The sequence below is a fragment of the Ziziphus jujuba genome, chromosome 9, assembly GCF_031755915.1.
Source record: "Ziziphus jujuba cultivar Dongzao chromosome 9, ASM3175591v1".
Lineage (NCBI taxonomy): Eukaryota > Viridiplantae > Streptophyta > Magnoliopsida > Rosales > Rhamnaceae > Ziziphus > Ziziphus jujuba.
Window position 1 is genome coordinate 30,096,474 of NC_083387.1, and position 14,476 is coordinate 30,110,949.

A 14,476-nucleotide genomic window follows, 5' to 3' on the forward strand; every position below is an offset into this window, starting at 1 on the left:
AATAGTCAATACCTTAAAATTTGCGTAAAGCATATTTTTAGGTATTATTGGAAAGCTCTTTTTTCTCTTACATGATATAGAACTTAATTAACTTTGCTTTCCCGCTTAGTATTCCTAATTCATTCTTTACTATTCAAACAAATATCTTTAAAATTGCTAACACTATCTATACGTTGTTGAAGGAAGACTACAAGAGTATGTTTGACATGTGGAATTTAAAATTAAAATAGGATTAAAATAATATCTGACAACATTATTTATTATTAAATATAATTTAATACTGTTCTATTATCATTAAATAAATATAAAAATTAATAAAATAATAATAACTCATTAGTAATTAAAAATTTAATTTATAGATTTTATAAGTGTAAAATTATCTTATCAGATCATATTACTTCATATTATGGCGGCGTAGGTTATTTAATCCCGCCAAGCCCAATAAATCAAATAGCAGTGATTTAATGTCTACAAATTTTGAAGTGACATTTTTTTATTTTTTTATTTCTTTCTAATTTTTTATTTTATAGTCCTTTTAATTTGATTCTTTATTATTATTTTTATTTGATTTGATTTATTTCTTTTCTAATTTAATTTTTTATCCCATTCTTTATTTTGTTTATTAATTTTATTTTTTTTCTCTTCTTATTTTATTTTTATTTTTTTTTTAATCTTCATTTGTTTTCAAAACCCTAAAACACATTGCCTTTGTAATTTTTTTATTTTATAAAAGAAAAGTTTATTTAAAAAACTGTGGAGAAAATAAATTAATTAGATAAAATTTTCAAACATTGATTAGACAAAGGATTTATCTTTATATATATATATATATATATATTCAACTTATCTAATTTGTTATTTAATTCAAAGTATAATAACTTATATTCATTTCAACAATTATATATACATATAAAATTAATCCTATCATAGTGAAACCAAACATGAGATTAGATTATTTCTTACCTCATCCTATTTCTATCCCAATTCATCCGTATGCTCGCACCAAACAGAGCCCAATTGTATTGTTTATGAATAAGTGTAAAAAGGAAAAAGTGTATTGTTTATTTTAAAAATTATTTTTTATTAAAAATAATGATGTATAGGAAAATGTAATGTAATAAATGTAAAATGATAATGATGTATGGGAAAATGAAGTATACTAAATAAAAATGTTAAAATTCAGGTATAAAAAGCAGTATTTTAAAAAGTGTAAGACGTCACAAGGCTAAGGTCAAGTTTTAAGCCTTACAAACGTAGACATGTTTATACAAAATCTAGATGTAAAAAAACGTTTCATAATTATATTATTATTTTAATTATTACAAATGTACTAAATAAGCAAAATAATTTTAAATCTCAAAATATATATAGATCTATATTACTTTTTGTATGTGTAATAAATATGAATTAACATGTAATTGATCATAATAGATTTATAAAAATTCATGTTTTCCAAGTTTTCAATAACAGATTAGTTTCAAAACCCTATAAGTACCTAAGAATTTATAAATTAATACATACTTTAACTATTAGCATAATCTAACTTTTGTCTAACTCTTTATTGGACTCCAATTCAATATCTACATCTTCATTTAACTCATCTTTCATGCCATCAAATACAAAATCATTTTTCTCGGACTTTTTAATCTCAACTTGAGTATTTTTAGAACATTTTTTAGGTGGTAATATATCATTTTTCATCTCATCATCATTTTCATCATCATCACAACCTTTGGTAATATATGATTGTGCATTACTAGCATCATTTACTAGTAAAGTCTTCAATTTTTTTTTTTCATTTTTTCTTTTTTTTGGTTAAACTTTCTTTTTAATTCCTTAATCCTTATACATTATGTTTTTATTTTTTTTGTTTAAGAAAAAAACTTAATCTTAAAAAAGTTTCTATTTTCTAACAATATTTTTTTAACAATATTTCTTATTTTTTAATTTCTTATGAATTGTTTTTTAATATTTTTTAAAAAATATTCTTAAAAAATATTTAAACAAAAAGCCTCGCGCCTAGGCGTGTATTAAGCGATCTACATAGTATTATCGTTTTTTTATAAACTTTATTATTATGCGAGTCGTTATCGAAAAGCATCATACCTAAGTGATTCATTTTCGTGTCTTTTAAAACATTAATAAAAAAATGAGAGGGCCAATTCCCTATTTAAAATTTTAAATAAAAAAATTGTTAAAAACTTCAAAATAAGAGTTAACTCTCTGTTTTAAAGAGAATGTAACAAATAAAAAGCTTTTTGGAGCATCACAAAAAATTCATATCTTTCGAGAATATCTTTCACATAAATGAGTGAAATTTTAAAGCACCATTCAACTATATTCTTTATTTTTATTTTCTTTATAATATTTATTGTTTTACCTAAAATGTATAATATTGATATGGAATTATGTACTAGATTACGGTAAATCAATATAATATTTAAATAAAAAATAAATTTGACTTTTACATTAAAAAGCGACTTTTTACCTTTTTTAACTTTTTCAAAGGTTAAACTCTTTAAAACAAAAGCGGTGATACGTTTAAAAAGTTGTTTGGATGCTCTAAGAGGGTTTGATTAAAAGAACACAAATTCAGTCAATTAATTAAAAAATCACCATAAAGATAATCTACATATATTTATTTACTTGTTCCTCCTGTTGTTTTGGTGTGCTAAGGCATTTGGCTGAAAAACATGGTCTGTAAAATGCCAACACGTGTGGAGATCTGGACCATTAAAAATTGGCTTTGGATTCAATAATCTCATTCTCAGCTCAGCTCAGCTCTCAACGGCAACGGCAATGGCAATGTCAATGGCAGCACCTAAAGTACTATGGACGAACCACCCGCTTCCACACCTCCTCACTTATCATCCTTTTCCTCTACACCTTCATCTTCGTCCCAAGCAGCAGCCAAAGCCGTGGCTTGGACGCCCTGCGATATCAACCAACTCAAAGCGGACACCAGGGGTGGTTCGTGCTTCCTTCCACCGTGAATCCTTTCAAGTTGCAGAGACCGTAGTGGGTTATTCAACAGCCAGCTATTACACTTCTTTGGGTCTCTTCGTCATCTCCGTTCCTGGCCTTTGGTCTCTCATCAAACGCTCTGTAAAATCCAAGGTTCTCCTCTGTATAATTACTAATTACTAATTACTTGTGGGTTTCCTGTCCATTCTATATTTATAAATGAAAAAAATAAAATAAAGATTTTACCATTTTAAAGTCAAATAAGCAAAAGGGTTTTGCTTGGAATTTTTGCAGATTGTGCAGAAAACGTACATTGGAGAAGGAGAATCAAAGAAAGCGCCAAAACAACTCGCAGGGGAAATTCTGTCATTCTTCACCCGAAACAATTTTGCTGTGACTGACAGAGGAGAGACCATTACGTAAGCCAACTCTTTCTGATCCGTCTATCTAATTTTACCATAATCTGTATTCACGCATTAATATAACTTGTTTTATCAACTGTTTATATACTAATTGAATTGATGTCACATTCGTTTTATTCGTGTTTTGCTTGGAGTCCATCTCTCTCTCTACGTATTAAGTGTTAAGCCATTGCCATGGTCTCTGTACGTATTAAAAGTGTTAGCCATTGCCCTAGTGATTGATGCTGGTACTCTTTACTTGTTAATAGTAACATGGCATCTCTCTCTTTGGATAAAGGTTTGAAGGCATGATGGTGCCAAGCAGAGGCCAAGCAGCATTACTAACCTTCTGTACCTGCATCAGCCTAGCGAGTGTGGCCCTGGTTCTTACAATAGCTGTTCCAGATTTTGGCAATAACTGGTTTTGGCTCACCATCTTGAGTCCATTAGCGTAAGTCTCCATTTGATTCAAGTCGCTTACAGAACTCAGAGGTTTGAATTGGAGAAGTACTAACTTGTTTGAGAAATGGAACACAGAGGAGCATATTACTGGAAGCGAGCATCGCGAAAGGAGCAGATCAAGGTTAAAATGATTGTGGCAGAAGATGGGACATTGTCGGAGATTGTTGTTCAAGGGGATGATCAACAAGTGGAGCAAATGAGGAAGGAGCTTCAACTTAGTGAAAAAGGCATGGTCTATGTCAAGGGCTTATTTGAGAGATAAAGTGATGAATTCATTGAGAATGTAATATCCCAACAAACTTGGCTCATATCCTACTCATCAGAGAACAGATTTGCACTTTGCCCGGAAAATTGTTGTGTAAAAAACGTATTAATTAGAGAGATTAGCAATCGAGAAATAAATTTTCTGATCTATCAAGCAAATAATTTCATCATATCATATTTTACTATTTGTTTCAAAACTCATTTTCCTTCATGTGCTCCACCATACGTGCTTGTCTTATGTTATATATCCCAGAGGGAGAGAGAGAGAGAGAGAGAGAGAGAGAGAGAGAGAGAGAGGGAGTAAATAATACAATTTAATAACAAAACCCAAATAAAAGAGTAGCTTCCTGAAATCAGCAAGTTTCAACAGCATTTATGCTCAGCAAATGCTGGGCAATTTATTGAACATCCATAGGAAGACCGTCCAGCAGTAAATACAATATCCAAGTTAAAATTTCTAACCAGCCCACTAAGAAAAGGGCCGATAACAAAGATGTCTATGGAAAATCTTCGACATTATCCGAGTAAATTAAAAAATTTCAGAGAACACCAGTAACAAAGCTCGCTAAGACCAACTCTAGGATTTTCAGCCAATAAGTAACTTGTTCTCATCCAAGAAAGAATATGTGGGTACCTCCAAATTGTACGGTGCTGGGCCCTTACGAATCCTTCCAGATATGTCATAATGAGAACCATGGCATGGGCAAAACCATCCACCAAAGTCACCGGCATTTGGCAAAGGAATGCAGCCCAGATGTGTGCAGACCCCAACAACAACAAGCCATTCAGGGTCTTTAACCCTCTCGGCGTCTGGCTGTGGGTCTCGAAGAGAAGCAACATCAATACTGTTTGCCAACTTGATGTCGTCCTCAGTTCGGCGCCTAATGAAGACTGGCTTTCCTCGCCACTTAACAGTTACAGTAGAGCCAGGCTCAATGCTGGAGAGATCAACTTCAAGCGAGGCAAGAGCAAGAACATCCTTACTGGCTGACATGCTGAGCACAAATTTGAGGATAAGGAGACGAATAACTGAAGCATACACAAACCTACCACCTGTAAGGACAAAGTAGGCAAAGGCACGCTTGCTGGGGTCACCAGGAGGGTAACGCTCATGGTTGTATTCATCGTATACTATCTTTGAGGTAGGGTTCTTAACAGCTGCTACAGTTGCAGGAATGTCTGGAACTACACTGTTGTCCTTTGATGGGGTCAGTGAATCAGAAGAAAAACCTGAAGCCACCAAGCAAGAAGCAAAAAGGTCATATGCGAGGAGAAAAGCCACTTATTGGTCCAATGAGCCACCAAAATGAACATTTAAGCAATCATTTGAATAACTAGTGAAGTTGTTAGTCTTAAAAGGCTATGAAAGCCTTCATATAGGCTATAGCTAAAAAGAATCAGACTGGACAAACATTGCTTCCCCAGCTTACAAAAGAAGCATAGGATACAAATAAGAAAAAACCGTAGAATAGGATTCTGTACACATACAAGGCCTTGAGTTTGCAACTACCACACCGTAAATTGTACAAACCCAACTCATAAAAAGGAATGACAGTCCAAAAACAATGCTTTGCACCATAATAAATAATTCCAGAGCTTGAAGAAAAGAAAAACCAAAATGTATACCTTGGTGCCCATTAGCGAACATTTTGCAAAATAAAAACACAAACCCTTTAACTAGTCAATAATTGCCCACCTTAGAGACCCACTAATGGTTTTCACCTTGAAATGAAAACCACTAAACTACAAATGAATCATTCCCTAGAAGTAGCAACACAATAATGGCTGCCATAAATACATCAGAAATGTGAGCAGACATCCAAAATGAGTCAAAGCATGAAAGCTTCCTCTACACATGCAACCAAGCATAAAGTGGCAACCATAAAAAACTCAATTATGACAATCAAATCAACAGTCATCATAATATTTACAACCAACTTGCTGCTAAGATGTATTCCAACTGCTAGAGACCAGAGTAGCACCAAACCATCACAGATTTGCAAACTAATCAGTGGAAAATTTGCTGACACAACAAAGTTTCCTTTTTAGAACTTCTTTTGGATAATGGAATCAAGTGCTAGTTATTCAATTAATGCACATGAAATCCTTGTCATTCATAAAATGGACAGAACTTTAGTGCATGAAGAAAAAAAAAAAATTTAAAATTACAAAATTCAAATCATATGGGAACCACAACCACCATTGACTTTGTATTATCGTATATTTGAATGAAGCAACACAAACAAGTTTTCCAAAGGGCTATGCACACAATTCTAACAACCTTCGTTTACCTACTACTATTAAACAAAGAAATGCAGTATTTTTTGAAATTAGAATTGATCATGTATCTTTAAACTTGATTTTGAATTTCATAACAATGTTCGAAGTCTCAGGGGAAGACTGGAAGGGAATGGGATGTGTGCCACCAGTTCAAAGCACATACCTTGCTTTAAGCTAAACGGAGACACAAACATATAAAACAGGAAGTAACTCTGTTTTCTTCTTCTTATTATTATTATTTTTTTCCTGGAATGCCAATCACGCCCTATAGCTTCAAAGTAAACGAAAAACAAACCGTGAAGTATTTTACGATTCCAGCTACCATATCCAAATAAAAATGAAAACCCGAAACAGGTGACAGACATATCAAATGTCCGAAAAGCAAACAACAGAAAATGGGGAACAAGAGCCCAGAGTGAATACATAAAAGGGTACAAGTTCAAGTTGAATTAGCAACAAAAAGAAAAAGCAATCTAAGTTTTGGAGGAATAGAGAAACAAACAAACAAACAAATAAACCCTAGGGCAAAAAGCCAAAAGAAATAGGAGAGCGCAAATCCAAACCTCTGGAAGGGATAGGGAAGCGGAGTGTGAAAGAGAAGGATCTGAGGTCGTCGAAAGGCGAAGAGGAATGATCGGCAGCGTCGTTGATGGGGTTCCGAGAAAATAGGGAAGAGGCGGTGGCAGCTTGGACGTTGGGCCTCCACTGGAAAGGAGAGAGAGAAGACAGCCTCCTTGCCGCAACCCGCAACATCTTCTTCTTCTTTTTCTTGATTGCGATTGATTTCCGATTATTGAATTTTGGTTTGGGTTCGGTGGAGTGATTGTTATTAGTCGAATGCGAATGCGCGAGATGAAAAGTGAGCGTAGAAGGAACGAACTCAATGCATATTTTATTTTTATTTTTATTTATTTTTTTAAATTTCCAATCGGTTGGAAACTGGGAAAATTTGTTGTCATGGGAAAATTAATGGTTAAAATTTATACCGACTCAATTTTACATTATCCCAATTTATTTGAAAATTACTGAACATTTTGGTAATGCCATCTGTAATATATATATATACTTTTTTTTTTCTTTTTGGCTAAACTGTAAGATATATATATATATATATATAAAAGAATATATACATATATTTTATAAACCATTTTAAAACTAGATATTATATTGTTATATTTGTGCAAATGCACGTGGCCAAACTTAGTAAATTTATAAAATCCCAAATGTTGTTTGATAATCAATTTAGAACAAAAATATATTATAAAAATTTGCTAAAAAAAAATTATGTTTGTTATTATCATTATTCTACATAGTGGTGGATTTATATATATATATATATATATATATAAAAGTAAAAATAATTTAAATGGTAGTGGATTCTATGTACATATAAAAGCCATATAAATATTAAATTCAGTATAGAATGGTGACAAAGAAAAAGAAGTGTGCAAAAATTTATAACATTTGCTATTTTGATAACCAAAACATTGATCATTTTACATGACCAATTGAAGCTTTGCTAATATCTAGAAGTTAAACAAATGTATAATTCATTTTGGTATTTTTAATCAAGGATAAAATAAAATATAATTGGAAAAAAAAATATATTAATGAGTGTAGTGGATAAAGATTTGAATGGTGTGCCAAATGAAAACAAATTGGGGTATTCACTGGGCAATGGCCCTCAAGCCTGAAGCAAAGGCCTTGAAAAGCCCATAAAGGCGGAATCTCTTAATACTGAAGAGGAAGCAGCAGAGATACGCAGACAGACTGAGAGAGAGAGAGAGAGAGAGCGCGGGAGGGAATGGAGTCGAAGAAGATGGAAGAAGAAGAAGAAGAAAAAGCGGAATTCGAGGAATCGGAGATAGAGTACGTGAGCTATGGGGGCGAACATCATCTACCGCTGATCATGCGCCTTGTCGACCAAGAACTCAGCGAGCCCTACTCCATCTTCACCTACCGCTACTTCGTCTATCTATGGCCTCAGCTCTCCTTTCTCGTATGGATGATGGATTCCATTTTCTCTGCCTTTTCGTTCTTCCTCTGCTTTTGGGTTTTTGAGGTTTTTGTGTTTTTCAGGCATTCCATAGAGGAAAATGTGTAGGAACGGTGGTTTGCAAGATGGGCGAGCATAGGAACACTTTCAGAGGATACATCGCCATGTTGGTTGTCATCAAACCCTATAGAGGAAGAGGCATTGGTATTATGATTATGATTATTATTATTCTTATTATTATTATTATTAGTATTTTTTACTCAAAGATTTGGTTTTCATTTTTTTGTTTTAGATTTTTATATATATAATGCTTTTCTTAGTGTGTGAATTACATGGACGCTTAGACGTGCATTTTGAGTCTGTTTTGAGGTTTTACAATGTGGAGGACGAATTGTATCTTAATTAGGATTTGCATATATCAAAAGAGCTGGAATTTGATGATTTATGTTTCTATTTGATAGGTCAATTTTGAATAAATTTTTCTACTTTATGTCGAAGTTTGTCGTTTTTTGTTTTAATCGTCAAAAAGATTCCTTGATTCTGTTTAAGTTCTATTCATATGTCTGAATTCATCAGTGTGTTTTTCCCTAATACAGCATAAAAAATAAATAATTGTCTTTGGATACATGCTTTTTGTTATGCAATTATGAACTATGAATTTTCTGTTGTGCAATTATTGGAAATCTTAATCTTTATTTTTCACATTGCAGCTACAGAACTTGTTGCCAGGTCTATTAAAGTCATGATGGAATCGGGTTGTGAAGAGGTATATCAGCAGAATTTATATATTTTTCCATTGCTTTCTTCCTATCACTGGTAAAATATGGAATAATAATGGGAGCTTTGTTTATTTTTTTATGTTGTGGTTGTTGTATTTTTTTATTATGTTGTGGTTGTTGAATGATTCATAGTTCCTCTCCTTCCCTCGCCTTCATTGTTGTATCATTCTTGTTTTTAATTTTTTGGTTCAAATTTATTATTCATTTGCCATTTACCTTACTTTGATCTATATTTACATTATGATTTGCTATTTCCCAACCAATTTTGGCACTGTATACTCCCCTTGTGTGGCTTCTCAAGTATTAAATGCAATGCAATGAATTGGTTGCTTTTGGAATGATGGTTCGAAGTGTAAAGCTTAATTTTTTATTTTGATAGTACCTATATTCTTTAGAGAAGATCATAAATGGATGTGTGATTGGGTTGTTAATGTTATTCTGCATGCATTCTATAATCCTAGCTAACCTTGGAAACACCCAATTACTTTAATCTAGATTCCTTTCATAATTCTTTTTCTTACTTTTTATTATTATATTTTGTGATTTTGAAAGTCAGTGGTCGTTATAACTTACTGACCAAATTATGATAGGAAGCAGCTTCGTTGAATCAAATTTTATACTCTTGACTTGCTTCCCTTCTCTTAAGATTTGAAATGGTTTTGATTACATTTTAGTTCTCTTTTGTCTTAATTCAGTTAGGTATTGTTCTTGTTATTTTGAAATTTATATGTATATCAATTTGTGGATTTTCGTTTTATATCAGTGTTCTGAAGTTGAAGATGGAACTTGTTACTTCATGTTTGTTTGATTTTCCTCATATGAAGGTGACATTAGAAGCAGAAGTCACAAACAAAGGAGCACTTGCACTATATGGTCGTCTTGGATTTATCAGGGCAAAACGGCTCTTCCGATATTACTTGAATGGAGTTGATGCTTTCCGTTTGAAGTTACTGTTTCCGCGGCCAGACTTGCTCCCTTTCATTCATAAAGATGAGGGGCAGAGGCATGCTGATTATCTACCATCTGAAAAATGTTGCGGGTTGCATTGAATCTTGTAATTTGGAATTTCCAAGTTCTAACTCGAACAATTACCTACACAAATATGTTGCATTCGATAATTATTTAGGAGGTAATTTATGATATTTATTCTGTAACCACTAGCTGCTTGTTGAGATGAGACTATCAAACTGACGAAAAACATTGCATCTTCATCGCAACGCGTTTTCTTTTTCGCAATTCTATAGTATGTTTGTTGTATGAATCACAGGTGCTTTAAGCACATCATAATTCTTGGTTGTCTTTATTTTAATTGGACGGAAATTATCTGGCCTGATTTCTCCAAACTCTGGCCTCCTTTTGATAACCATGTTTTCTTTAAATTTTCATTTTTATTTTAATTTTTTATCGGCTTTTGCTTTGAAATCGTTTTTGCTATTGAGGATGTCCTCATAAAAGCCAAATAAGGAAAATAATAAAGAAAGGAATCCAAAAAGAAATTTTTAGCATTGCATTGTATTGGCCGAGCTCGAATCAAAATAGAAAGTCCTTGTTTGAAATGTTTTGAATTTCCTGGTAGAATAAGGACATATAATGATAGCCGCCTTAGTAATTTACTCTAGAGTAGAACATACATATATTATAATGGTCTTAAATTACCCTAGAAAAAACAGTTGTGAGTGAGTGTCGTAGTAGCCGTCTTCTTAATTTACCCTAGGATGTATGCATATTCTAATCTAATGGTCTAAATTACCCTTAAAAAAATTAAAAAAAATATAAAATTTGTGAGTGAGTTTTCCTAGTAGAATAAGGATATATACGGAATGACATCTCCAACGGGGCTTAAAAAACAACTGTGAGAAGTAGAAGTAGAACCGCTATACATACATACATATATATATATATAAGGATATATACGGAATGACATCTCCAACGGGGCTTAAAAAACAACTGTGAGAAGTAGAAGTAGAACCGCTATACATACATACATATATATATATATATATATATATGTATCTTCTTCATGGATAGGTGAGTGAAAGACAAGAAGATATCAAGAAGAAAATAAGAAAATATCTCACAAGCATGTCGTTGGATGACCTTCCTAATGCGATGTTATCAGCAATAGCAAAGCGCTTAGGTTACTGTGATGTGCTGAGTTTCCGTCTCGTGTGCAAACGTTTCCTTCGTGCCTCAAATAGCGCTACTGCTGAGATTGAATCAACCAGAGAGCCATTGTTTCTTATTTATCTAGGTTTTGAATGTTATATGATAAGTAAAACAGGTCTATGGTATCCCTGGCCTATTCCCCAATTACACGGGCTAGGAGGAGCAAAATGTCTGGCATCAAGCATGGGATGGCTACTGGTATTCCAGGCCGTTACTGGTTCAATGTTTTTTATACAACCCTTCTGCAGCTATGATTCGACGGTACGAATTCCAAAATTTCCCCACACCAGAGTCTCCCGACACTGTTGTGCTGCGTTTTCATCTCCTCCTTTGTCCCGGGATTGCATTGTGGTCGTGGTAAATCGTTTTATTTTGGATGATAATTTTTTGGATTTGCAAGTTGTCCACCATGGCTGCGCGTATTGGACCGGATATAGAATTCAATGTCCTCGGACCTACTTGGTTAACATTAAAGGGAGTGCTTATCATGATGGAATATTCTACTTTTTCAGCCCCAATATCAGGGGAATTCGGCTTTGTCCTAAAAACTTAGTTATCCAAAAATTTGACTTGCTTTCCAATGTCGATCTTGCCGCACAACATCCTCCTTTTCCTCCTTTTCCTATTTTTGAGTTAAGGAAAAACTATGTCAGATTTGTGGGTCTCAAGAAGCGGCTGGGATTGGAAGAGAATAATCGTGATTCTGCAATTGTCTCTTGCGGGACGGCCATGACGTCGCTGGATAATCACAACAAGCTAGTTGTGATTTTCAACGAAGATATTACTCACAGATCAGCCAGATACAGATCCAAAGCTTTGTATCAAGGGGTATGGATTCATCCCAGATATCATACTCCCAGGGCCGCTCATCCATAATACTTTGCTGATCAATAATTTTTTTTTTCTTAAAAAAAAAAAAAAAAAATCTTTTTGCTCTTTTTGGATACTGGAATTTTGCTTATTAGAACGTCCAATATTCATATACCCCAGAAAGTATTTATTATTCGTATTCGTATTCTTATTCTTATTCTTCTTATTATTATTTTCTAAATTATGATGATACCTTCTACTTTTGTTCTAGTTTATGTTCAATTATTCTGCCTGGTTATGTTTAAGATTTTTCACTGGCATTATTAATTTGCTGTGAATTTGCTCTCAGCGTATTCGGATAGATGTGCCAGCGTATTCGGATAGATGTGCCACTGACCTATGAAAGAAATTGTTCACGGAAGGATCGAAATTTACTTTATTTTATGGACCAAAGTTAGAAGTCTTTGTTTGAGATGTCTTGTTTGACCCAGTTTTGTATGTTTAGAATGGATAGGATAAAGATTGTTCATAACTCTTTAACTAACTTCATTTTGTATTTTTCCAATTTTTTTCATTTTTTTTGCATGCTTGGGAAGTTTAATTCAAAGCAGCTATTTTAGGATCATTTTTCGTGGAATTTCTTACCCTTTGGCATTAAAAAATTATGGTTATATTCACATTTTGTTATTCCATATTAATTCTTGGTTGGTACTTTTGAAGTAATTTCTTGTATCCTAATCCCATGAAGAAACCTTCTTTTTTTTTTTTTTTTCCTATGCCCCTGGCATCCCATTTCTCCCAAGACTCGAACCCAGCTTCCACTGGCAGGGCTGTGGTGTGCAAACCACTGAGCTCCCACGCGAGTCTTTAGTATGTTAAGATCATTGAGTGGATTGAACTTAAGATCTAACATATGGGACAAGTGAGTGTAAACATTGCTACTACACAGTCCCTGCAAGGACTAAGCCTGCGTAAAGACTCGAGTGGTCATTTTTTTGTTAAGTTTTTCGTTATTTTGTTCCGCTATTGCTAGTTTAAGCTGGAAAAGTAAAGTACTCACCGAACCATGACTGGTCATCAAGTGTTGTTATGGCCTTATGGCTACAACAAATTTCCTCTCCCAACTGGATGAAAATGAAATTGCATTCCATTCCAAAGAGTCTCCGGACCCACATTAGGTTTCGTTATATATTCAACCTCTTCAAGTTCAAAAACACCTCCTAATTGAAAACAGTTTATGGCAAGCTTTCCTCCTCTCCAATTGCTACCTGCCTCAGAAAACTTTCTTCAATGCATATCTGTTTACTTCACTAGCATTTACATTCACTTTCCTTTTCACCATTCATTTAATTCTTTCGTAGTGTTTGTATGAATGCTTTGGTTATAGGATGTCTTTATTTTTATTATTATGATCAATATAAAAGCAACGATAGAAATTATTTGGCCTGTTTTCTGCAGACTCTAGTGTCACTATACTATTTTGGGTATTTTTGGAGAGGAAAACCAAATCAACCTCACCGACCTCCTTTTGATAATCTTTTGCTTTGAACTTCAGAGAATTTGATATAATATTTATTATTTTTAGTTGAGTTTTCTAATTTCATTAAAATGCTATTGATGTTTTTCTTTTTCTTTTTTTTAAAAAACAAAGAATTAAAATGAAACTTTTATTGATCAACAAAATTAAAATTCAATCACCTTGGATAACAAATAATAACCACTCAGGACCATTACCAAACCAAGATTCAGACTTGAACAACCTTGGAGAATAGATAATAACCACTCAGGACCATTATCAAACCAAGATTCAGACTTGCATGTTTTGCTAGTAAGAGCATCTCCAATGGTTCTGTATCCATTTAAAAATTCTTTGACACATCAAATAAATAGATAAGATTAAAAAAAATCATCTCTAATAGTTCTGTACATTAGTTCTATCAAGCTGATGTGGCAACAAAAAAAATAGAAGCTGCTTTTGGATGCTCTGGTAGACAGGATGAGTCAATATTTTATTTATTTTGATTGATTTTTGATAAAAGAAAAATAACTCTTGCATGGGCTTTTGGTTTTTTTAATTAGATATGATTTTAAAATAAAAAAATTACAAATTAGCATTTCATGACATTTTAAATAGAGCACATTGGAGAGAAATTATTTAAAATATTATCTATTAAATGGAAAGAATGTCATATAAGTATGAACATTTTCTAAAATTAATGCCATATAGACTCCAATAAAAATAACCATTGGAGATGTTCTAAGTGAGCTACCTTATAAAAATTCCTAGATGCAAAAACACAACTAACCGTACCTGTATGCTAAAAAAACCTTCAATTTCTTCAACTAAAAACCCA

At 33.1% G+C, this 14,476-nt stretch overlaps 4 protein-coding genes across 5 annotated transcripts; 3 read left to right on the forward strand and 1 right to left on the reverse strand.

The window, feature by feature from the left end:
- The first annotated feature begins 2,750 nt into the window (after nt 1–2,750).
- Nucleotides 2,751–4,261, forward strand: LOC107427975 (protein COFACTOR ASSEMBLY OF COMPLEX C SUBUNIT B CCB1, chloroplastic). The gene is made up of 4 exons (XM_016038392.4): nt 2,751–3,117; nt 3,259–3,383; nt 3,664–3,816; nt 3,903–4,261. The coding sequence occupies exons 1-4, from the start codon at nt 2,800–2,802 to the stop codon at nt 4,087–4,089; spliced, it is 783 nt and encodes a 260-aa protein (XP_015893878.3). The 5' UTR covers nt 2,751–2,799; the 3' UTR covers nt 4,090–4,261.
- Nucleotides 4,262–4,452: 191 nt separating this feature from the next.
- On the reverse strand, nt 4,453–7,296 carry LOC107427964 (cytochrome b-c1 complex subunit Rieske-4, mitochondrial-like). Its single transcript, XM_016038375.4, has 2 exons — nt 6,935–7,296; nt 4,453–5,321 (listed from the first exon to the last, which is right to left on the reverse strand). Exons 1-2 carry the CDS (start codon nt 7,122–7,124, stop codon nt 4,678–4,680), a joined length of 834 nt encoding a protein of 277 aa, XP_015893861.3. The 5' UTR covers nt 7,125–7,296; the 3' UTR covers nt 4,453–4,677.
- Nucleotides 7,297–8,113: 817 nt separating this feature from the next.
- On the forward strand, nt 8,114–10,475 carry LOC107427971 (N-alpha-acetyltransferase MAK3). Of its 2 annotated transcripts, none has more exons than XM_025077770.3 (4): nt 8,114–8,370; nt 8,451–8,571; nt 9,078–9,133; nt 9,910–10,032. In XM_025077770.3, exons 1-4 carry the CDS (start codon nt 8,176–8,178, stop codon nt 9,952–9,954), a joined length of 417 nt encoding a protein of 138 aa, XP_024933538.1. In that variant the 5' UTR covers nt 8,114–8,175; the 3' UTR covers nt 9,955–10,032. The 2 variants fall into 2 exon arrangements, with proteins under 2 accessions (XP_024933538.1, XP_015893874.1); XM_016038388.4 differs by having other exon boundaries at nt 8,115–8,370; nt 9,971–10,475.
- Nucleotides 10,476–10,997: 522 nt separating this feature from the next.
- Nucleotides 10,998–12,924, forward strand: LOC107427979 (uncharacterized). Its single transcript, XM_060811450.1, has 2 exons — nt 10,998–12,140; nt 12,472–12,924. Exons 1-2 carry the CDS (start codon nt 11,229–11,231, stop codon nt 12,523–12,525), a joined length of 966 nt encoding a protein of 321 aa, XP_060667433.1. The 5' UTR covers nt 10,998–11,228; the 3' UTR covers nt 12,526–12,924.
- Nucleotides 12,925–14,476: the final 1,552 nt, after the last annotated feature.

Bases quoted from the DNA above. Each gene is read 5' to 3' on its own strand.
- LOC107427971 (XM_016038388.4), top strand. From the start codon at position 8,176: ATGGAGTCGAAGAAGATGGAAGAAGAAGAAGAAGAAAAAGCGGAATTC. The intron at 8,371-8,450 runs GTATGGATGATG...TGTGTTTTTCAG, and splicing joins GGCCTCAGCTCTCCTTTCTC to GCATTCCATAGAGGAAAATG. The intron at 9,134-9,970 runs GTATATCAGCAG...CCTCATATGAAG, and splicing joins TGGAATCGGGTTGTGAAGAG to GTGACATTAGAAGCAGAAGT.
- LOC107427975 (XM_016038392.4), top strand. From the start codon at position 2,800: ATGGCAATGTCAATGGCAGCACCTAAAGTACTATGGACGAACCACCCG. The intron at 3,118-3,258 runs GTTCTCCTCTGT...GAATTTTTGCAG, and splicing joins AACGCTCTGTAAAATCCAAG to ATTGTGCAGAAAACGTACAT. The intron at 3,384-3,663 runs GTAAGCCAACTC...CTTTGGATAAAG, and splicing joins GACAGAGGAGAGACCATTAC to GTTTGAAGGCATGATGGTGC.
- LOC107427979 (XM_060811450.1), top strand. From the start codon at position 11,229: ATGTCGTTGGATGACCTTCCTAATGCGATGTTATCAGCAATAGCAAAG. The intron at 12,141-12,471 runs GTATGGATTCAT...ATTTGCTCTCAG, and splicing joins CCAAAGCTTTGTATCAAGGG to CGTATTCGGATAGATGTGCC.
- LOC107427964 (XM_016038375.4), bottom strand. From the start codon at position 7,124: ATGTTGCGGGTTGCGGCAAGGAGGCTGTCTTCTCTCTCTCCTTTCCAG. The intron at 5,322-6,934 runs GTTTGGATTTGC...TGGTGGCTTCAG, and splicing joins CTTCCCTATCCCTTCCAGAG to GTTTTTCTTCTGATTCACTG.